This window comes from Falco punctatus, assembly GCF_963210335.1.
Source record: "Falco punctatus genome assembly, chromosome: 10".
Classification (NCBI taxonomy): domain Eukaryota; kingdom Metazoa; phylum Chordata; class Aves; order Falconiformes; family Falconidae; genus Falco; species Falco punctatus.
The window spans coordinates 7,973,302-7,997,846 of NC_137590.1; the positions used below are offsets into that span (position 1 = coordinate 7,973,302).

General features: G+C 44.3%; 1 protein-coding gene and 1 long non-coding RNA gene across 2 annotated transcripts in view; one reads left to right on the forward strand and one right to left on the reverse strand.

Annotated features, from left to right (window-relative positions):
• Positions 1–3,070: 3,070 nt before the first annotated feature.
• Positions 3,071–5,629, forward strand: CEBPB (CCAAT enhancer binding protein beta). The gene has a single exon (XM_080405133.1). It carries the CDS (start codon positions 3,524–3,526, stop codon positions 4,508–4,510), a length of 987 nt encoding a protein of 328 aa, XP_080261259.1. The 5' UTR covers positions 3,071–3,523; the 3' UTR covers positions 4,511–5,629.
• Positions 5,630–17,205: 11,576 nt separating this feature from the next.
• The window catches only part of LOC308070714, a 73,584-nt gene continuing 66,244 nt past the window's right edge, over positions 17,206–24,545 (reverse strand). Inside the window, exons 3-4 of the long non-coding RNA XR_013930811.1 lie at positions 23,088–23,305; positions 17,206–18,676 (exon numbers count right to left, since the gene is read on the reverse strand). This is a non-coding gene — a long non-coding RNA (uncharacterized lncRNA). The remainder of the gene's footprint in view (positions 18,677–23,087; positions 23,306–24,545) is intronic.

The following is a 24,545-nucleotide window of genomic DNA, read 5'->3' on the forward strand; positions in this document are numbered from 1 at the left end:
AAACTAATAGCTTCTCCCCAAAGCTGGTGTCCTTCCAGGGACAGCTGATGTAGACCTGGAGCACATGAACTGGAGAGTTTGCAAGAAATCCTGGAAAAGATGACAATTTCCAGGAAGAAAATGCCTCTGCAAGGCTTTATTGTAGTCTGAGCCTGGAGCTGGAAAGTTGTGGCTTCTACAGTACAAAAGGGAAACTGGAGAGCAGAATTTAATTCTTGATAGAAATAGGCAGCGAGGATGAGATTCTTCCCTCCACCTTTTCACCATGCTGGTGTCCTTCTGTTATCCTCCCAATATCTATATTGTTTCACACATGAATGTAGTGGGATCTGCATTCTATTGCATCAGAATATTTTTTTTTCTGCTCAAAAATGTTTATGTTCTTGGTAAGTATTTTGTGAGATATGCTGCCTCCTTCCTCAGCTGACTAGTTATGAAAAAAAGAAAACATGAAATCACTGGAAAGAAGGTGCTTTTCACAGCAGCACTGCCTTTCTGCTGGAAATGGCTCTGCTGGGAGACATGCTGCAGAAGGGCTGCTGCCCTTGGGTGTTTCACAGAGCGAGAGCAGTGCCCGGATCCCTTCACCAGGAATGTCTGCATCTCCTTTCCTAGCTAAAGCATCTCTCTGAGGTTTTCCAGGCTGATTATTAGCAGCCTTTGTGCATCTGGCCAGGCCAAGCCATGGTGCTCACAGAGCTCGGGGTGCCCAGACCTCCACTCAGTCCTCTGTGGTGCAATCCTTGCTCTGCACCTGTTCCCATTTCAAAAAAAATACATTTCTGGCCATGCATTTGTTATGACAAGTGCAGAAACAATTTAAAAGAGACCAGGGCTAGCTCCAAACCTGCTTGCCGAATGCTAAGGTTTTGGATAAGTGGTTAGTCCCGCCAACAAGGTTCCCATGAGAAGCTGAGAACGGACGTCGGCTCCGTGAGAGTGGATGTTGGGATTTGAGGTGAGCTGGAGGAAGTTTAAAGAGATCCAGGTACAGTACGGAGGTGGGGGGGGGGGGGAGAAGGGAAGGAGGGGACAAGCTGGGCATCCAACCTCAATTACCACCCTGGCTGACGCGATCTCAGTGACTACGGAATTACTCAGCACTGGCCTGGAAAGGAGGTGTGGGCCACACCATCCCTGATATAATCTGTTTCACATGACAGTTGCACAGACATTTTATTTTGTTGGGGAAGATCAGCCTGGGCAAAAAGACAACTTTCTGCTGCGGAGCAGTAGAGAACAGGGCAGAAATCTGAAGAGGGCAAATTTAGATCTCCAAAAATATCTTGAAAAACTGCCCAGGAAATTTACCAACCAGCTTTAGGGTTCTGTTTTAGCCAACGGCCGTGGCAAGCTGGAGATCTGCCGGGCCAAGAAAGACCAACCCTGTATTTCAGCAGGTCACCATGGCGGGGGACCTTCTGCCTTGCAGGTCCCCCAGACAGGCGGCTGGGGAGGTAGGAAGCGCATGAGACCGACTTGAAGCGCTGAGTTTCAAGGGCCAGTTAGGGCAGCCACTGGATGTAACTGCCAGATCAGAATGCAGGATAAAGACGCAGAATGAGGGTGTAAACAGCCTGAAGAACAAGCCCTGGCTCCCTGCAACTTGCCAGTATTTGCACCCAATACAGATGTTTGTATTTATAAAGGTATGGGCTCCAAGTGCAACCTCCAGACCCAGCTCTCTGGCCAGGCCCAGCTCCAATTTAATCTCTGGTGTATTCACCAAAGATTAACTCGGTAGATAAAGATGGAACTAGAAATATTTGAAGCCTGAAAACCTGTTAGGGGACTTTTGTTATGGAAAGAAAAAGTCCTTTTAAAACCATGAAAAGCAAAAAGCGAATGAAAAAAAGAAAAAAGAAAGGAAAAGGCCGATGATCCACTGATTCTTGAATTCTTCCTCTTTTCAAAGTTCTGAGGTTTGAACATTATGAACAGTTGACTGTTTGAATCGTATAATGCAATACCTGTTCCTCTGGCTTAACGTTACAATATTTCCCACACCGCAGGATTGCTTCACATTATTCTAAGAGGCCGTGTCATTTTCCCTGCAGTGCCAGGTCTTCTTTACTGAGGCGAAAGCCACTCCTACTTCCTTTAATTATATGTTTTGTTTTAAATTAATGTCCTTTATGCTGGGGATGAATCACCAGCTTGTAGACAGGTAAATGTGGGAGTAAGAGTGAAAATATAAGTTTGATTCCCAAGGTGGGTGTCTTTAATTAAAACGGACATCAAGATTCTGTCTTCCTTCCCCAACTTACCCCGCAATTCCAATAAAAAAAATATGTGGATCCCATGTTTCTGTGCACGATTCCAAAAAAACCAAAACCATGCGGATCCCATGTTTCTGCTCACGTACCTCGCTTTGCTGTCCCGCACTGGTGCACGGGTGCCCTGTCGGTGTGTCACGATAGTTTCGACAGACCCTGAGGAGCAAACAGGTGATCCTGCGGGAGGGGCACCAAAAAAACCCCCAAAACCCAAATGCAGATCCCATGTTTCTGCGCATGATTCAAAAAAAAAAAAAAAACCAAACCCAAACATGTGGATCCCATGTTTCTGCTCACGTACCTCGCTTTGCTGCCCCGCGCTGGTGCACGGGTGCCCTGTGGCTGTGTGTCGCGATAGTCGCGACAGACCCTGAGGAGCAAACAGCTGATCCTGCGGGAAGGGCACAAAAAAACACCCCGATGTGGATCCCATGTTTCTGCGCACGATTCCAAAAAAAAAAAAAAAAAATAATAATAGCATGTGGATCCCATGTTTCTGCGCACGTACAGATTTCCTGCTGCCCCGCCGCGCTTTGCGCGGTGCCTCGGTGCACGGGTGCACGGGTGCCCTGTGGCTGTGTGTCGCGATAGTTGCGACAGACCCTGAGGAGCAAACAGCTGATCCTGCGGGAAGGGCACCGGCAAGCAGGGACAGCGGCGGAGGGAAGCCCGCGGCAGCGCCGTGCCCCGCTCCAGCCCCCCGGCGCCCCGTGCGGGGCGCCGGGGGGCTAGAGCGGGGCACGGCGCTGCCGCGGGCTTCCCCCCTCCGCACCTGCGGGACCCTCCCCGGCAAAACCCCGCTTTTATTGCGGCTGGCTTCAGCGGGGCACCGCACCGGCAGCACCCGCCCCGGGTGCCTCCTCCGGGGGGCCGGGGCCAGCAGATGCCGAGCGTGCAGCGTGGCAGGCGGCCAGGCGGTGACGCGCCTGTTGCTATGGGATCCACCGCCCCTATAAATAACTGAGGAAAGGAACTTTCCTAAGTCAGAGACTTTAGGACACGGGGATCCAGAACCAGATGGTCCGGAGGAGACGCGCCAGCTCCCGCCGCAGCAGCCGGAGCGGTGAAGCCCCGCCGTGCCGCAGGGACTGAGCCAGCCCAGGTGGGCAGCGCAGCCGGGGCCGTGCCCAGCGCCGCAGACTGAGGCAGGGTCTGGACCCCCCCCACCCCGACGGCGGCAGCTTGATCCTCTGCCGGGGGGGCCCCCCCTGCGTCGTTTTCTCCTCCCCGCATCCCCCTTTGCTTTCATGCAACGCCTGGTGGCCTGGGACGCAGCATGCCTCCCCATCCAGCCGCCCGCCTTTAAATCCATGGAAGTGGCTAATTTCTATTACGAGGCGGACTGTCTGGCTGCGCTCAACAAGCTGCACCCGCGGGCGGCCGGGGGCCGCTCCATGACCGAGCTCACCGTAGGGGACCACGAGAGAGCCATCGACTTCAGCCCCTACCTGGACCCCTTAGCATCCCAGCAGCCGGCGCAGCCGCCGCCTCCCGCAGCAGCAGCAGGGGGCAACTTTGAGCCTCCCTGCAGCAGCGGCGGCGGCCAAGATTTCCTTTCCGATCTCTTCGCCGAGGACTATAAAGGCAGCGGCGGGAGCAAGAAGCCCGACTACACCTACATCAGCCTCGCCCGGCACAGCCACCCCTGCGCCAGCCAGAGCCACAAGCCGGGGGGGCTGCCGGGCTGCTTCCCGCCCCAGATCGTGGAAACCAAAGTGGAGCCGGTCTTCGAGACCCTGGACTCTTGCAAAGGGCCCCGTAAGGAAGAAGGGGGAGCCGGGCCGGGACCGGGGGGCATGTCCTCACCCTACGGCAGCACCGTGCGCTCCTACCTGGGTTACCAGTCGGTGCCGAGCGGCAGCAGCGGGAACCTGTCCACCTCGTCCTCCTCCAGCCCCCCCGGCACCCCCAACCCCTCCGAGTCCTCCAAGTCCGCCGCCGGCGGCGGGGGCTACTCCGCGCCCCCGGCGGGCAAGAACAAGCCCAAGAAGTGCGTGGACAAGCACAGCGACGAGTACAAGCTCCGCCGGGAGAGGAACAACATCGCGGTGCGCAAGAGCCGCGACAAAGCGAAAATGCGCAACCTGGAGACGCAGCACAAAGTCTTGGAACTGACGGCCGAGAACGAGCGGCTGCAGAAGAAGGTGGAGCAGCTCTCCCGGGAGCTGAGCACCCTCAGGAACTTGTTCAAACAGCTGCCCGAGCCCCTGCTCGCCTCCTCGCCCCGCTGCTGACCCCCGGCCGGGCCGCGGGGCGAGCGGAGCCGCCGGCTCCTGGCCCCGCTCCGCGCTGCTGGGCCGGGGCGAGGGGGGCGCCCGGGGGGCGGGCGGGTCGCCTGGGGTGGTTTTCAACATTTTTTTTTTTTTTGGGGGGGGAGCAGCAGTATTTTTTTTTTTGTCTTTATTTACACGTTGGCAGAAGGCTCCGCCGCCGCGGGGCGCCGGCCCGGGCCGGGGGCTGCCCGGGGCGCGGTGGGGCGCGGTGGGGCGCGGTGGGGCCGGCGGCCCCGGCCCCGGGCGGGCTCTGCAGGCTGCTGGGCGCTGGGGTTATTTAAAAGAGCGAGAGGAGAGCAAGGGCAAAGTGATGCAATCCTTTAAGCATGGCTGGGAATGCTGTGTACATGATGCAATCTCGTGTAACTGTCAGTCATGAATTGAGTAATCTGTTAAAGATGTTCCTACAGTTTTTTTTATTATAAAGAATAATCTATTTCTATAAGAAAATACATATGTATATTTTGGGATCTATGCATTCTTGCTACATTTGAAGCATTAATGAACAATTTTAATAAACTTTATGACTAGGTTAAAAAAAAGTAGCTTGTTTTATTTTGAAGGCACGTTTAAAGTTAGATTAAATGCAGGGTTGAAATTCTAGCTGAATCTGGCTCAACGCTTGTGATGAGGGATCAGGATTTTTGTTGGTCTTTTGGCTTTCTCTATGACTCAGAGAAAGGAAAAGAAAAACCAAACCCAAAAACAAAACCCCCAAGAGAAACCCAGCAAAGAGCAGAGCTGGAAGCTTTAGCCAGTTCTTGTTGCCTCATTTTATTTCCTCTAATCCCTTGCTTTAGCTGCTGCTTGGGTGTTGTTTGGGGAGGAGGTGTTTGTGTTGGGGTTTTTTTTTTGCACTTCTTGCTGTTCTGAACGTGTAGAGCAAGATGTGCTATCCAAACCATGACCAATCTTTGGCAAAGTAACACCGAGTCTGAAGTGGGAGGGAGGAATAAAAAGGGAGGAAGCCTGAAATGAGGTTTTGTTTGTTTGTTTTCTTTACAGAGTTTCTATTCTCTAAGTTATGATTCAGCATTTCTTATGTTTGTAGTTTACAGGAATAAACATGAGAAAGTAGCATTTCTGTTGGATGTCGGTAATTTCGGTCATTGCTCAGGAAGCTCTCATGAAACCCGGCCAGGTGAGAGGCATCTCAACAACCCCCTTATATTTTTCTCTTGAGACATTTTTCTAAAACCTGTAGCTAGTTTCTCTGCTGAGAGGTGTTTGTTTCTGTGTGCCTGTGTGTTTGCTGAGGACAAGCAACAGAGAAGTGGGGAGGGGGGGGCAGAGGAGAAGGAGGTTTGTAGCAGGCCGTAACTTTGTTTTAGAGAGAAATAAGGCTCTGCCTGCCGATGGAATAAGCCAGCCTTGCCAGGGCTCCCAGGTTATGGTATTTCCCCCACTGCAGGCTGCTGTGTTGAGCTCTGTAAGAAGTTAGTCTCAAGCTAGTTACGTGGAGAGTGCTGGGCAAACAATCAGGTCTTACTCAGCATTTTCCATTTTCCTGTTAGGCCAAATTTAAGCATTAATTTTTTCGATCCAGATTCCCAGTGCCCCAAAAAATAAACTCCTTAATCATCTCTGCTCTGACAGCTGAACACAGAAGGATTTTTTGGCATAAAGGTAGTGGACTTTAATTTGCTCCTATATATTCCAATACAAACAGCAGTGCACTGCAGAAAGACAAATCTTCAATTTGTTGATTATTTGTAGTGTTTCTTTAAGCAAAGCGTGTTTTCTACTGAAAGAACTGTTCTGCTTTTTTTGACACTTTAGATCATAGCGTCCTGCGGGTAAATCTGCTAGGGCTCTTACTGACATTTGTTATGCATTCCCTGCTTCCCCAGTGCCTCCATAGCTCCTCCTAGGAGCTGTGCAGTAGTAAGCAGTGGAGTGTTAGTCCTGGTACAGATTTCCCCCGTTTGCTTTTTAATTTGTACAGTGCAGTTAAGTTGTTTTTATGATACCCTAAGAATAGATTTTCTTGGGTGAGCGAGCTCCTGCACCAGCATGACTCAAGTTCTTGCAGGCAAGATAGATGTTAGATCTTGTCTTGACTGTCCCTCGTGACGATGATTACTCCAGCCTCCTGTGGCTGTTTATTCTACTATTCTTATAGTTACGAAATTTATCCACATCGTTAGATCCTATTTTCTTGTTGTGCTGTAGGCCATGTAATGTTACCCAAACTTACAAGCAGTGTTCCCAGTCAGGACCGTGTGCTGCTGAGCGTGGAATTGCTGCAGGACTGAAGATGTCCTCAGACATTTATTTCTTTTTCTTTCCTTCCTTCCTTTTCTTTTTCTTTTCCTTCCTTCTTTCTTTCTTTCTTTCTCTCTCTCTCCCCCCTTCTCTCTTTCTCAATGACACAGCTTCCATCAAAAGTTCCGTTTGTTGGGGCTGGAAAGCAGGGTAGATTGAAAGATAAGATGTACTAAAGGTATTTATATTTGTTTAAATAATAGTCCAGTTTTGGCGCTAGAGCTCTGCCAGGCATGAATGAGCTAATCCCCATCCTTAAACTTTGCCTGCCACAGTTCAGGAGAGCTAGGGTGGTGCTGCTGCAATTTAAAGAATGATGTTTAAATTACTGCTGTATTCCAGTGTTATCTCTTCATTAGGATGACAGATTTCTCATTCAGGAGGAAACTTGGACAGCAATGAGCTTTTGTCAGAAAGTTGCAGTTACAGACAGGAAAATCGAGGACATAAATGCGCCAATTTAGTCTCAGAAGGAATCCGTGAAAGATTCAGTAAGAGAATTCCTGAATCTTTCATTCTTAATCTTGTATTACCCACATAACTAACATTTTAGGAGCTTTGTGGCACTAATTAAATGCATGAAGGTCATGAAACACCCTGCCTTACAAGCAAGCATATGAAAAAGCCCCTGTAATTAAAACATTTCCTAGAAAAAAAGTTTGGAAAAAAAAAAAAAGTTTGGAAATGAATCTGAGAAAACTCCAAGTACTAAAGTAGACAAAAGATTCCAAATACTTTTTCTAATCACAGTGGGGGAATTGGAAAATCCCTGTCCAAACAGTGCCTCAGCTCCAAATATTGATACAGTTTCCCATTACAAATAAGATTCTGTTGACTGAGAGCAGTACTTGGTACATGTCAGTTGTCTCCCCTTGCGCTCCTCTTCCTAAAGCGGCTCAGTACAGCTGGTGGTAGAGCTTTGCAGTCTATATACAGGCAAACCACGCACAGAAGTTAAGGCACTTCAGTAGCCACTTCTGAATTTTATGGAAGTTTGGAAACAGCATTTCATTTGGGCTTACCCCCCGCAACCCCCTTTTAAGTATTTATTACATTGACTGACTCATACGGGTCTTTCTCATTGCTACTCAAATAACAGAGTTTCTTCCTATGTAGAAATAAGCCTGTAAGATCAAATCCCTAGCACTGACCTCCCCTTTCCAGCACTGGTTTATCATTTGCTAGGTGTTTGCATTCAGTTGTGCTTAGTTCTGCAAAAGGAATCATACGTATCCTTTTAACACAACATATTTCAAAATACAATTATAATTTTGTTAGCAGTTCTTCTATCTATTAATAGACATTATTACTTTCTTCTTATCTGCCCAAAGCATGTATAACCCTGTGCAGCTCCGACACTGTGGAGTTGCTTTCACATTTTTCCCACTGCCTTCCATTAGCGACTCCGGGAAGATGCAGGCAAACATATGCTTGTTTCTATGCTAACTGTTTCTCCTCTGTCAAATAAAATCATCCAAATTGCACACATGCACCAAAGGGTTATTGGGCAGGAGACTTGATCACATTTGATAACAGTATGGTTTTTTTCCTCATTGAAATTCTGCAATAGCTTTCAAATATCAAAATTACAACCTGAAAAAATACTTTGTGCACAATGTTTACTTTTACAGTTTCATTGCTAGAACGACTGTCATTGATGTGGATATGTATAATACGAAGTTACTCTCACACCAGCTAGCTTTTAAGTAATGTTTCATTAGCTGTGACCAGAATAAAAATCAATGCAACTCAGTATCTGCTTTAATAAAGAGAAAAAATGTATATGAGGCCAAATTACACATATTTTTTTTTTTTATGGTGATACCGCTTAAGATACAATAAGCATTGTCTTGCATTTTCCTGTCATTCATACCGACACAAAGTGAGTCTGAAGCACCACGGAACTGGAAGGGCAGGGTTCTGCATTCAGTTTGTACTGGATATAGATGATTATATGGTGGACGGGGGGTAATGATGAATTTGGTTCTAACTCTTTTTCCTACCAATTGCTAATGCAAAAGAAGTTTTATTACTACTCTCCTGAGTGCTAGCCTTTTTTATGTTTAAGTCTATGCAAATGGTTAACAGTCAGAATTTTAGGGCAAACATCATATACTAACATGAAGTGTGGAGAAAAATTTAAACCTATGCATGAAAGTTGAAAGGGTCTTAATACATTTACATTAATCAGGGCATCTAAACAAACTGGGAATATAGCTAATTACTCCCAGGGAAACAATTCCCTTCAAATTCTGAACACTTTATCAATCGATAAAGTAAGAATAAAACCATGTGGCTAAACCTGTACATTCAATATGTGAGGGAATTAGTTCTCTTCTGAGAGATACTTGCTGAACAGACAAGTGAAACCATTAACAGAATGAAGTTCTATTTAACTCTTTGCTGGGACCCAAAACATAGTCCAAGAGTTTAATCTTTGCAACATAAAGCTAAACTTTGTAAAGTGTTTCTACACTTGCATAATATCCTGAGGTTTTCTGAGGTTCCTGATTGTTTCAGGTGAACTGAGGCTGTTTTGCCCCAGCCTGGACAGACGAGCAGCGCAATCTGGTGAGTATGCAAACACCTAAAAAGATTAGATACAGCCTTGCATTGACATCAGGATCATGTGAAATTTATGGTGCGGTGTTAGCCTGATGCAAAACTACGTGAAACTCCAGGAGAGTTTCTCGTTGAAATGATGCTGGTGGCAGCAGTGTGGCCACTGGGGTGTGATGCCAGCACACCCGTCCTCGGGTGCTGCAGTACAGCACAGCTCTCAAGTTCGGCACAGCTGCCATTCTGATGTGCTCGATTTGATCTATTGGAAACTCAATCGGAAATCAAAATGCCCTTTGTGGTCATTTCCTCACCTGCTACGTTGTTTGAGTGTTATGTTTTGAATAAAAGGTTTTGTTCCCCTCCTAGAAATGCTGGTCACTAGATCTGCCTGGATGTGAAAAACTGTATGGCTGGGATTCAAAATGAGGTTAAATGGGTTAATAGTTGCTGGAGCTAATTGATCTACATTTACAATAGGGATACATTTAGTTCCAAACCTTCCGACTGTTTGCCACAATTTCACAGAGTAATGCCAAATTGTTTTAAAGTTTTCACAAATCTATATATCCACTATTACAATTATTCATACAATAAATTCCAGTAATATTTTCTAGCTAATTAAAAGCTAGGGAAGACTTTGATCTACATCCAGTTTTCACCTTGCTCTCTCCTATTTGCTCTTGCCTCTGGGATTCCTGTATCACACATTACATAGCTATCAAAGCCCTTTCTCAGAGTTCAGGGTATTTAAATCAGAGGTTTTAGTTAGGTCTCATAATTTCATACAATTTGCAAGATAAAATCCACTATAGAAATGCTGGCTCGGTCAGCAGACTTGGTTTTGATCAGCTCGAACGCAGACGCCTCTGTACTTCGTGATAGTCAGAGGAAAGAACTGAATTTTTGATAGAGGCTACAAGATGCTGTGGTCCCTATCCCCACACAAACCAAGCGCAGTGGCTTGTTTGTTGTCTATAAATACCTTGGGTTTGCTAGTATATTGCAACAGCAGTTCATTAAGCCTGCGGTAAGCAGCTCATTGATATTGCCTAGAAATTACAGTAATAGGACTCACAGCCTCCTTCAAACAGTGCAAAAATCCCTCTAACGCCTCACCTGCCGTATCCCCTTCCTCCATTAGCTCACCTGGGAGCCGGGGCCACAAAAGGTTTGTGATATACTTTCTATAAGCGAGTGGAGGAGCTTTGGCTTTAGAAATTAATGTCATGGTGACACGATGGGAAAATATTTCTGTGCAACATGATGAAACAATTACTTGGCTGAAGTAATTCAGGAAGGGAATCACAAGAACAAGAGAAAGTGCCTGGAGCCGGTTGGAGAAGCAGAAGGCGAGCAGTGGTGGCTTGCTAGCAGAAACATTGTTTTGCTAATTTCCCCAGCCTCTGCCATCTAGACAATAACTCGGGGGTGGATGTTTGTGACAGTGATTTGCCACCCTTCTCTGAGCCTAGGTGTCTAAAATACAGATTCTATCTCTATTGGTTTTTTTGAAATACAAAAGGCCAGAAAACAAACCTAGAATGCAATTCATTAAAATACTTCAGTTTATCTGACATTTAAATGTACAAGAAGCAGAATAAAATCGGTGGGATAACTTGGCACAATGAGATGAGTAGAATTACAAAAAAAGGAGTAATTATCAAGGAGTTTGGTTGCTTAAAGGAATGCAAGCTGGACCATAGCCACTCACACTTAACTGCAGCACACCAGCCAGCTTTCGTGCCAGCTCTGTGAAGGAAGTTACATTCCAAGCAGGACTGCTTTCTTGCTTTTGAGTTATTGATGACCACTCGCAGTGGCAGAAAATATTTTTGTGCTTAAAGAACAGTGCTGGGTTGAGTCCCCAAATATGAAGGAATAGAAAAGCAGGCAGGCGGCCTTCATATATGACTTTAGCTATTGGGTGCAGTGTCCTTAACTACATTCAAAGCAAGTTACATAGCTGCAGAGCTAACGAGTGCAGAACACTGACAGGAATTAAGATGCAAGGGATTAAATACTGAGCTTTGAAACAAAAGAGACAGTTTCTCATCCTGGCTCTTTCACCAGTTCATCTTTAGCTTATTAGTTAGCCCCTAAATGTAATAGAAGCTGTAAGCACATATGTGCATCTCTAGTTATAAGAGCAGTTGCCATAGCTGCAGGTATATTTGCCTATTATATATTTAGATCCTGATGTTCTGTATGTGCTTCATGTTATACATGTAGCTGTAGTGATTTCAGTGGAACTATTATTACTCGCATGAGTAATGGTAAATGCATAGATCTGTATTTACATGGATGTATTTACATGGATCTGTATATACATGGATCTGAGATCACAGTGTCTCTGGGAAAATCTTTGTGCCTTGCTCAGTTTTATAGCACTGCCCTAGCAAATTTTGGCCACTTTAATTTTTCATGTCTTTTCAAATTCAAGAGAGCTATCCATGCACGTGAGCTGATGTGGCTGTCACTTCCTGTCCAAAAGGAGATGACAGTGGCTTCAGCATTTTTGCATTTCCCAGGAAAAAAAAACCCACAACCCAAACCCAAACAACAAAACATCTGGCAAGTGGGATACAGCCCATGTTCTAACAGCTCTTGTTGGGTCCCAATTCCACAAAGTACTTGAGTGTATGTTCCACCTGAGCAGAAGCAAAATGATGCTGAACACAAGCTTTAGTGGTTTGGATGTGCCAAGCGCTCTGCCGAAACGCATCCTTCTAGAGCCTCAGCTGCAGCTGCCTGGCCTCTGGCTTACACTGCTCTGATGCACCTGCGGCATGGGAAAGAAACCATGATAGAAAATCTGGATGTCCAGAAAGATGGTAAATGAGATGCACTCAAACAGGCCAAAAAGAATCCTGATTACCTCCTTACTCTACTGAAGGAGCCCATCCAGTTTGTATGCCGGCCAGGTCTGGCAAGCCACCGTTTCGGAGCATGGTGTTAGTACCTGGCTGCTGATCAAAGGCTTCTTAAGCAACAACTCACTCCACATCAGCAAGAGCTGCTGCCAAGAACCGTGGACTTCTACGGGCTCGAAGACAACTGATAAAGCAGATGCTGAGAAAAGCAATGATACCTGCATTGGGCAATCTAAGCACTACTAATGGCTACTGGAAAATGTTATTTTTATTTTAGTTCTGCAACTGCATAAGCCTGATTCGCTGAAGGCTCACAGTGGCATGGTGATTGTACAGGGCTTGCTTTTTTTTTTTGCTTCCCCCCCGCCAAAGCATTTTATTTAGATGAATACGTGCTCTCATTTTACAGGGGAAAACCACTACTCCTTGGTAGTTCTTCCTCTGTCAATAATAAATACGGGTTGATTGCTCCTTTCTCCACAATTAGCTCCCGTGGATTTGATTTTGGCTTGTGAAGGATGGCGTACTCAGAGTAGGTAGGAATGATGCAATCAAAGCTCTTGTAATACAGTACTGCGCCAGGTTGTAGGGGATACAGTTCTCCAGTGAGGCTTCCAGATGGGAAAGGGATTGGCAAAAAGGACAAGAAGGCAGATCTCCATGTGGTGAAGAGGCCTGAAAAGAAGGAAGTGATACCAAAGAGCATATGGTTCTGGGAAGGCTATTGCAAGCTGTGGCAGTGATGGGAACCGTTTCCAACAGACAGGCTAGGGGCAATGAACTATTTTCCCACTGACCTCATGGTAACATGAAGTGAAAATGCCACTCTAGTGTTTTCTGCCAAGTCCTCAGAGGCAAAACCTTAGCAAATGGCTCCTGCTTTTGCATTAATTCACTAGCAGGTGCTCTTCTGCACGAGCCCTGCAAGAGCTTTATTACCAGAGGTACAGTAACTATTAAACAGCTGTAAGCCTAAGCTGGTATTTACTGTAGGACTGTGCCTTTTTATTGCGCAGAGGGAGGGAACTCCCTTCTCAGCCCTCCAGGTGGTCCCTTCAGGGCAGGGATGAGGCACATCGGTGAGAAGGGGTGGGGTTGGGTGGGAGAGGCTTTCATTGCTGCCCTACCTGTTCTGGGCATAAATTGAAATGATCAGTCTCTAAATCCTGCTAATTAGGCATGCTTTACTGGCATTGGAGTCAGTTTGCTATGATAGGTGGAACTAAAATGTTACTTTTTTAAAAAAACAGAGGCAAAAATCCTGCTTTAAGACATTTCACTCCCCGAGCAGGGGTCGCAGGGGGCAGCAGTGCACTCTGCAGGGTGGGCAGCGGGAACAGCTCAGGGAAAAATCCCTCCTAAGGCCTCTGCGCACCCCCTTCCAGCAGTGACTGTCCATTGCGGAGCGTGTGGAGCAGGGCTGGAGGGTGCAGCCTGCAGTGTGCCGCAGCACTCTCTCCTATGCAATAATCCCACTTTATCATTCAAGGTAGCATTAGATGTGGGGAAAAAAATAGTGGTAACCCTTTCCTGGGCTCCACCTGCCAACAAAGCTCCACCTACTTGGGAAAGCAAAATGAGATGCTTTTTACAAGACTATGAAACTGCTAATCAAGGTAGTACCTGTGCTCTCAAGTTAGTACCTTCTTAGCCTTCTGATCAACAAATTCCTATAATGAAGAGGCAATATGGACCTCTTATGTCTATTACTTCTTGTTTTCTGCAGACTGAGGCAGATGTTGCTTTATTTTTCACATGCTGCTCCCACCCTGAGTGTTATCTTCATTACTATAGAGGCCAAAACCAACGGGGTTGGTTTTCCTCCTCGAAGAAAAGTTATTCTTGCAGCATGTGTTTCTGCTTGTGAAAATATGGGTAGGCTGTGCTGCCGTGCAAAAGCACACTGGTTTCCTCATGGATTCGAAGAAGAGGGTGAGGAACATCTCCCAACAGCCCTGTATTCCTTTCTTATGAACAATTCTTACCACTGAAATGTTTAGTCTCTGCTGGGCTAAAATAAGCATTTCTGGTATCAGCATTTCAGACCTTTGTGACAGTCACTTGCTTCAAAACAGGCTTTATTCTGAGAAGGGTTTGTCACTGGCACTTGGCTATGTGGAAGGGTTCTTTAGGAAGTGAAGAGGACAAATGAGAAAATTAATTACCCATGTAAAAATATTTTCATACTGCATAAAGCTCGCCTATGAGGATTGCTGCCTTTCTTATGTCCTGGGACCTCCGACCGACTCAGCCTCCTGCATCCACAGCTCGTCAAGATCCGTGGTTGTTTATGATCAAATTATTCTTGTGTAAAAATCTAGGCCATAAAAGTCCACTTGTTAGAAGCTTCTTTACAAATGCAGTACCAGGTTCTTCCCTCCTTCACCTACCACCATGTCTCGCGGGGAGAAAGGAGGTGAATGTGACCTCCAAATAAATGCCTCTCTCAGCTAATCTGTGCTGTCCTCCAGCCTCCCCGCAAGGATTAAACATTAGCTAGGGATCTCAGCAGGGCTTTGGCCACACCACGCAGCCAAGTAAGTCGGGGGGACCTGGCATGCTGCGGGACCCCTGAACTGGTTCTGTGCTAAATGTTAAGCCCAGATGATCTCTTTTCAGCCACTGCTGCGGAGACCCAGCCCCACATTAATTGGAGTGATGAAAAGAGGAGTGATGACCTAGTGATTCTGGAGTAAGGAAAGTGTCCTGTACCTGGCATTGCTGCAAACTGATTTCAGACCTCGGGGAAGTTATTACACCCTTCTTTGCTTCAGTTCTTTTATCTGCGGACAGATAGTTCCTGGATGTGTCTCAGATATTACTTGTTTAAAGAACTGTGAAATATGAGATACGAGACCTTGACAATACCATGTATTAATTATTTTAAGCTTATATTAAAAGCTAAAAATATGAATGAATTCAGCAGGGAAAGTCTTCTGGTGAAAATAACTGGAAGCACAACTGTCCCTCACTCCCAGCACTTCCCAGACAGTAACATGACCACACAGAGTTTGGCTCATTATATATGTAAAATAGGTAGATGCTATTAGAAAGTAATTTTTTTCACTCAGTGAGTAAAGAAGCCTATCCCTCATGATGAAATCCTCTGCAGGGGCCATATTTTTATCATACCTCATACTTCTCAAGGTATTTGAAATCACCCTCAATGCTGGATACTGTCTTCCCTGCTCAACCCTTGAATTTGAGCTCTGCCTTCACAGCATTTCAGTGAGTCCTCAGCATTTTCCTTTCAAATTCCCTTCTCTCTGAAGGGATCAGTATGTAATTCCTGACGTTGGTGGGTATCGTTGCAGTTTTATTAAGCATGCAATAATACATGTCATGATAATTAACCGTTCACATCATTAGGCCTAACTCGTCAATCAACATGGAAAAGGACTGAATGGAGTTCATAAAAGCACCTTTAAGAGGCTGATGGAAATGTTTAAAGAAAAAAGAAATAAGCAATGTTTTGTATTGTTAAGTATTTTGCAGAGCAGAAAGTTAATTAGCACTGGAGAGAACACACTCTTCTGGAATGCCCATGTGTGGCCCATTATATCCTGTTTTGCCCTCTGAGTCATCCCTTTGCAGCCACTGATTCTGTTTGAAGAGGAGCAGTCACAGTGGGATCAAGTTTAGTGACTTACTCGTGTGAGTAAGCAGCAGTAGAGGGAAGTTTCCCCTCGAGCAGTGACCAGGGGTACCATTGGCAAAAGCTGGTGAAATAACTTTTCTAGGCAAAAAAATACAATAATCACATTTTTGCATATTATTATTTTTACTTTTCTACTTTTCACTTTAGGAATCTTATTGTTTTAGATGAAATGCTAAAAATGTGTCTCCAGTAAGCTATATAAATCAAAAGTCTGTATGTCTCCCAGACTGATGATCTGAGACATTTGGCACTTACACTTAGGACCTTCCTGCATGGCAGCAATTGCCCTCGTGAAGAAAATGCACATTTCCAAGATCTAAGTGAAACAGAAATAACAAAATAGTTCCTGGTGTGCTTAAGCCCTGAAACTGTACAAGCAAGTTCCCAAGGCCAAATCCAGCTCCCTCCAAGTCTAGGTGAAAGGTCATCCACAAATCAGGAAGCAAATTATTGAGTTACCAGCATTGCAGCAACAGAATAAACTCTCACCAACTTATTGACTAAGGCAGTGGGATATCACCCCTAGCTATTGGCAACTAACTGTCCTCTCATCATTAACCTTCATTAAGGTGGTCACCTCCAACCAAACAAATGCACAGTTCAGTTAGTGAAATAAAAGACAGCAATTAGATTTATATAAGACTATTGCAAAATATTAAATAATAAAGGCTGCTACCAAATAGCAGCAGGAGGATTCATCGCCCTACAATGTTCGCGCCTCAGACAGACAAAGCCTGGCTATTTTCGGGAGATTACACCTTGACTGGTGACAGCACTTGCTCTGTGCATTTGATGTGGGGGAGAGGGGGTACTGCTGGCATACCCTGTCTAAATCTGACAGCAGGGCTAAGGTTGGCACTTAACTGCATGAATCACCAACTACTGAAATTTAAAAGCTTGCATATGCAAATCACTAATTAAACATATTAGCATAGTCAGTTACCCAAACTGTAATCTTAATCGTATCTCCAAGTTAGGCATGCAGTCACACACCCATTTTGCAGATTTGCATTTGTGAGAATGGTTTCCTGAGAGCTAGGTCCAGAAACTAGTCTAATAATGAATTTTTCCTCATGTAGTTCCAGGAAGGAAAAAGTAAGAGTGAAAATATGCTGAGTGGCTTCCTCTCCTGAAAAGTAATGGGGAATTGTACAAAATCAGGAACTCACGCGGACACCTGAATGCCAACTGAGAGGGCTAGATGGTGAGTTATGCATGGTCTTCTTTAATCTAGTGCCCATCTTCGACCCAAACAACGTGGATTTCCCTCTATTAGCAAATATTCAGACACAGGAAAAGACTATGTGCCAGATTTTGACTTTATTTACATGGAATTACCTGAGATTAGAATCTGAAACTAGAAACTTTCTTTATACAGTTACAAATAGCTATATTATGCAGTTTTAAGGGGTTAAGAAAAGGAGGAAATCATAACCACAGAAGTCATAAAGGCAACTTATCCCAAGCCAAATAGTTTTGTTTCTAATGCAGGGCTTTAATTATAACATGTCATATAATGATGACATAGTGCTATAATAGGCAAATATAATGCATTAATCTGATATTATATTTTGGCTTTAACAATAGGTGCAGCGAATCAGCCTTAGTGGATAACTCATTCAGAACCTATCTGCACACTCCACCTAGATACTTATCTGCCTCTTTAATTAAGTGGAGGGAAACTTCTTGAGGCCATACCCATAAAGCCAGTCTCTGATGATAGCAGAGTTACTGGAAGCCTTTGGTAATCGTTTACACCCACGTATTGTGGTTAGCTTCCAACTTTGGCTCTTCTCGCTTTGGAACCACCTATTTATCCCCTAGTGTAAATCCCCTAGTGTTTTTGTACCAAAAGGGGTACAAAAGACCTCCAGGGGTTTGTTTGAGCAACACATCAGCATACTGTCATTGGTCTCCTCAAGACTGAACCAGGCTTCCTAATTGCAGTGGTGAAAAAAAAATGCTTTGGCAAATTTTTCACTTACCAGTGTACTCCTTGAAAAAGTAGCAACAGACTGCATCAGCGAGCGCAATCCGGCCAGTGCCACTTTTCCATAACGTAAGTTCCCCAGGTTGTCCTCAGCATGTGCTCACAGCAATCAGAGATGCCTCAGCAACTGACTTCAGTGGAAGCAGGATTAGGCCTCATGGGATAAAATGATCTTTCCTGATTCCGTGGGTCCTGTGTAACTTTGTATATGTTGAAAACCACCCTTTGGGGCTTCTTCAAACACAAAGTTTGTAGCATTTGCATGCTAAGCTAAAAATAAGATTTGAACCTGATGTATTAGTTTGGGGAAGGTGGCTCCCTGGGTTGCAGTGCTTACTCTCTACTAGGAGTTTTTGAGAGAAATGGCCTGCTCTGAGGCAGTAATATACAGAAATCATAAAGCATAAGCATGTAAACAGTATCCAAAGAAAGCACAGGGACAGAATCTTGAGGCCGTGTGAGATAACTTTCTGAGGCAACAGCAGTGCACAACACATACCGTAGTCCCTGCAGCAGAATAAAGGCAGCTGACATGAGGCTCCTGTAATTCAGGACTAGCTAAGCGAGCCCCAGGATGAGCACAACCAAAATGGCACCAGCAGCTTTCCGCCTCCTTTTCCTTTTTCTCTCCTTCTGCGGCTCACTTCCGTGCTCTCCTCCGATCTTCCCCGGTATGAAAGGCTCTGCTAATGACCTTTGAACAGACCATGTTGAGAATGTCACTGCAGAGCTTCTTAATCTTATGGTGGCGCCTAGATAATATGGTGATGGGTACTGAAATGCTGAAAAACAGACAGACAGATAGCTAGATAAGATTAGATATATAAGTAATTTAGTCAGTCATCATACAGAGCAGCTGACATAAGTTCATTTGTAAAGCCAACTGCTAAAATTGCTTTAGAAGTCCTTACATTTTAATTCTGTTGAAAGACAGACCTTTGATCTGAATTGTTTTGGTGGCATGTGCATTATTTGAATGGAACCTCACCTGACCAGGTAATACCAGACCGGTCATTCCTGGCATACTATTGTCATAGGAGAACAGTGTACATGCAAATCCATACCTACCAGTAGCTCAAGGGCAGAAGATAACTGAGCATCATGGAACAGATATAGACTGAAAGCTTGAGCACCACTTTATGCTGATATGCAGAATGAATCATGGCTAATAAAGGGCTCAAACAACCATATATATGAATAAATGTAACCCCAAAACATTTCTAAATTAAGCATGATCAGAAAATAAAAGGAGAAAAATTAATAAGTAAGTGTTATTGCTTCTTTTTTTCAGTGATATTTATTAATTTACACGGGGGGGATATGGAGGAAGAAGAGAAATAAAAGAGACCTGTCAGATTCGCTGTTGTGTTTATACAGTTTTATGTTCCAGCTCTCAGGTATTAGCCACACACTGTGTTGTTTGTACTGCATTCATTGCAGGGAAAATTATTTACATCCATGTTACACTTTTTTCAATTCAGCATTAAAAAAAATTTCAAAGACACTTCCTAGGGCAGTTTATTTTTGAAGTGGGTTATTTGTTTTCACACTAAATCTGAGGGCACAGTACTGTTCCTAACTATGGAAGGGGCAAGAGAGTTAATATAAAAGTGTAGAGTTCATTAGTCCATGTGTTTCTCTGGATGGCATTCACCTCAGCACAGACCCTTTGCACCACCAAGTCCCACTAAAGGAAAAACTGCTAAGTACAGAGATGAACCACAGAGAAATGGTTGCACATCTTAATTAGTGATGGCTGAAGTTCTCAGAAGATTCTGTGGTTGAATTAGAAGAAGCATTCAAAAAAATCAAATGTTAATTCAAGACTCTTTAGAAGGATGGAAGTCACTCACTAGAGCTGGCTAACTCATTCCGCTTTCAAGATATCCTGGCTGGAGTTGGGTTTGAACCACTGCACAAGCAGCAGCGGTCAGGAAAAGTAGCTCCCTTCCTCGTACCCACTCAAGACCAGTAATCGCAGGTGTGCAAAAGAATCAACCAACTGAACGGCAGTGCTTGCCACAGTCTGGTGTCCTGCTGTGAGACTTTATTTTGCATATACTCGTATCTAAGGCCTGAAGGCTTGGATTAATGTTACTAAACTATTACAATCCCTGTTTCCGTAACATTTGGGAAGATCAACCTCTTTCTGAAGGTACCTGCCTCTTGCTGGTGACTGCAGTGAAGGAGCAAGGCTCCTAATTTGCGCATCTCATTTATTTGCCTGCACTTTGGAAGGATCAAGGTCCAGCCGTCTTGTGAAATGCCTGATGTTATGGTATCTCCCTGACCGGTAACCTGCCCCCCACAGCCAGTCCGTTACGGGCATTTCCAGTCAGCTTTCCCAAACACTGGTGTATTAGAACGGGCTGTAACACAGGGGATTCGATTCTCTAAACAGGAGTGTCCCTATAGGAGATACCTGGAGCCTGATTCCCCACTGTCTTATGACTGACTGGGCAGTCAAACCCATGGACTCATAGCAAGCCCACAGGGTGTGTAAAATGCTGTCTAGCACACCTGGAAGTGCCAGGCTTTCTGACTGCATAACTTAAAAGCAATGGAGGATGAGGCCAGTAGTTACAACAATTATACTTCTATGCCTAATGTCCGCATGAGCAAATATCGGGCTTGTTATGCATCTATTTGACATCTGCAAAGAGTTGTCCAGCTTGTGCATAAATGGAGTCAGTGCATTATTTCCCTTGTGCACCACACACCAAACATGTGCAAATCCAGCACAAAAGTACACCATCAGCTGAGACAACCATTTAAAAATAGGTATCTGAAAGTATTACGTAGTAAAGTGCTAAAGAACATAGTTTTAATTTTTAAAATTACCAAGCAGCAAGCAACTCTTAGTTTGTTTTGAGAATCAGACCACTCACACATTTCCATTTAGGTTTTGGAACATGATCTTGTACACCTATTTTTTAAGGAAGATTGGCCAAATTGCTAGCTGTCGGCTGCAGTCTTTATCAGGAAATCTGTAACTGAACATTCCAGACCAGGATGCATAGAAAACAAAACTAGGCAGAGACTTCTGTAGCATGGTGGTAGATACACTGGAAGCAGTAAAAAGGATTAAAAAACCCATTAAAAATCCCAGTTCAGGAAAAGGGACAGAAATGTACTTTTGTGAACTTGAAATGTGTACCTTTGTGTTTGCAGTGATAACAGCTGTCCTTACAGCACTGTGCACTGTCAAAGCTTTGAATGAATAACTATAGCTAATGAAAAATAGTACCATTAAATAAAATCTTAATTGCAAAACAAAGGAATAATAAAGAAAAGTCAATACTTTTTTGTATTTTATTCAAAGCTTAGAAAAGTTTAGGTTAGAGCTTTGGGTGAAGGTTTGGTTGCTGCCTTTTTCCCTTTTATCTGAATCAGCTCACTCAGACCTAATCTTCATCATCTAAACCACATGATTAACACACAAAATAACTTTGGAGCAAGCCAGGTCCAAGCAGGAAGCTGCAAGTACTATCATGTCTTCATGATATTAGCCAGCAAAATAACTGTGGTTTCTTCAGTTTTTTGTTTTTTCTTTTATTTCTCTACATTTATGTTTTCCTTGAAAGGGGCTTGCGTTTTTGTTTCTTCTTTGTGTTGGAAACTCAGATTTACAATCTCACTCCCGGAGGGAATCCTTATTCTCCTAGACAAATCCCACAAGACCGGGGCAGGCCTGGGCCCTGGTGCAAAATGGCTAAGGACAACTCTCGCCCTGCTCAGGTCTGGCAGTCAAAACCAAGCCGTCCAGCCAGGTAGCACCTCTCCCACCTGGTCAAGTTTAAAAGAAAGTTACAAGTGTATCATGTGAGGGGATGGGTCCTGCAGGTGCAGGTTTGTGCACAATATTCCATCTGAATTGGCTGTCCTGAGAACAGAGACACTCCTTTACTTCTTTCAGGATCCCAGTGGGTTTTAGGTGGGAACTCTGTACTAAGCTGCTCAGAACACAGCATTTCTGGGCATGTCTAGACATAAAGTTGCTGGTACTGGAAGAAATGTTATCCTGAGCAGGGAGGAACCTACTGAGTTGTAGGTGCTTAAGTCCTCTTTTGCATCTGGCCCTAACTTGCAAGAGAGGAAGAGCCAAATGCTCAAAGGCAGCTTCCATTTTATGGCTCCAAATTATGCAAAAAAACTATCGACTTGATAATTTTGCACCTGTATTTGTATTGGAGGTGAGGGAGAGCCTCGACCAGGCAGGGAGAGGCTCTGATTCTCTGCCCTTTCTCTGCTCTGTGAATTCAAAAGGGAAGGGAGGCCTCATGCCAGCAGAATTCATAGTCCCCATGTGTGTCATACACTCCTATGCAAAGCTCCGTGGTTGGTACACTGGGTGCTTGTTGGGCAACGGCATGGAGAAGGCTGGTTTCCTTGGAACATTTTCTGTTCATTGTACTGTTCCTTCCCAGCATTTCACAAACCACCACAAAGAAGATGACAAAAAGGGGGAAAAAAACCTTCTTAAAATGAATTGTGTGTCTCTTCCCTCACTACCCCAACTGCCTTGGCAAGCTCATAGGAGCCAGGCAGAGCTGGTCTCTGCCGGATGTTACTCTTTGCACAATTTTATGATAATTTTCAGGAGTTTGCATGACCAAACGGTGAAAGCAAAAGGAGGGAAGTCAGGACACTCAGCTTTCATTCCTAGTTCTGCCACCAAGATCCTGTTTGTGTTGGGATGACATACATAAACTCGTTTGGTTGTCACGTTGGCATGAACTTTGTTTTATATATTTGCTGCTTCTGTTATTTCTAGGGCTATCTGAGGTTCAGATCAAAACAACATCAAAATGTCCCGATTTATCTGCAAAACAAATTATAAACCTAAGAACTATAACTTCTCTGCTCTGAATCAAAACCTATTAAAGACAATGCAAAGACATCTCTTGACTCCAGTATATTTTGGATTACAGTGCAGGCACTCACTCACATGGAAAAGAGAGGGAAGGCCACTAGAACTCAAGGAAGCGGTGGGAGAACTATGATAAATGTTAATGTGAAGTAAACACACTCTCAAGGGATGCTGGAAGCAAGACTTCTGCCACAGCTTGGCTAGAATACACAGGTTTAGGGACAGATTTTGCAGCTTCTTGGCTCATCCTGGGAAGAAAACAGTTTCCTGTCTTAACCTCTTAATCGGAGTTCTGTATTTGTAATTTGCAGTACTTTTCTTACCTGAAAGAACAACTTGGTTCTGCTTTAATGGTAAAATTCCCCATTATTTCATTGCAAGCGCAGTACAGCTCACATCCTCTTCTCTGTTGTTGGGTCTTTTTCCCGTGTTTCCACCCTTGAGGCTTGACTGGTCCGCTCCCCACTCACCCTCATTCTTGGTCTCTGTTTCTTTGACACAGGTAACAGTCGTTAACTTCATCTAAAGATCCTATTTGTTTCTGTAGCAACCAAAACAGAAAAAGAGGAAATTGATTCAAACACTGTCTTCTGCAGACATCTCCTGCTTATAGTGACAATGTGTTTTCTCCTGGCTTTTCACCATAAGCCTTACAGTCAAGTTCAGCTGTTCTCGCATGGGGCTTACCCAGGAGAGAACAGGGCAGCTGGACAGTTCTAGCTACCATACTTGCAGAAGTAGTCTGTAGATGTAGCATGTGATCATCCCAAAGCACAAATAAAAAAAGGAAGAAAGGAATGAACCAAAAATGTGTTACTGTTTTTGAAAATGAAATCTCATGATTTCACTACGTAGCACTGCTATTTCAGTAATGAGGTTTTCAAAACAGTACTAACTTTTCGGTCCTATTTTAAGTACCTACTTCCCTGGGCTTGGTACCTACAACTGCTTTCTTTTCCTTTCAAAATCCTCTTTTTAAATTAACAAAGCGGTTCCAAACAAGCAGCAGGCTACATGTAAAACCTGGAAAGTTTAGCTAAGAACATATTTTTCCAAAGTTATTTCAAAGTCTTTATCAAAACAAGAACCGCAAAGATGAATAGCCATGACCCACTAATTACCATGTCATCTCTAGTCCATCTGCTATCATGGTGCAAAATGAATGTGATGAACGTGAACACTGTATAAGGAGATGCTTTGGGTTGTGATCAGGAACATCTCTTTTTTCTAAAGATATACTAAATTTGGTTCACCAGCGGCAGTGACAAAAAAGAGGGTTTGGTTCATAAGGGAATGCTTTGATTCAAATATTTAATTTTGCTTTAAGGGCTTCTAAAAATATAATTAAGCACTAAACTAAAATGGAAACTCTGAATCCAAAAGCTAACACATTTCACTTTGAAAATGCTAAAATCGAATAGTTGGATTTGTTTGGAATTTCATGGTGATATAACTAAAGCAGTCAGTTGAAACTAGTTCTAGCTCACAAAGCATTTCAGCTTCCCTAGATGTGAACATTTTGGCTAAGATTATCCGGTAAATAATGGGAGGACGTTACCATGAAGAAATTACATGCTGTCAGCATCAGCATTTCAGTATTACCAAAACCAAGTCTGTAATGGCAATTTACGGCACTGGTTTATCAATGATATTTACAGACCTCTCAGCTGAAAGGTGGAGAGGGTACAGTAAGAAGTAAGTCATGGTTTGCTTTTAGTCTATTACTAGCCATGGCAAAGTTACATCTCAGCAAATCCGTAAACTCCACTTGACAGGAAAAT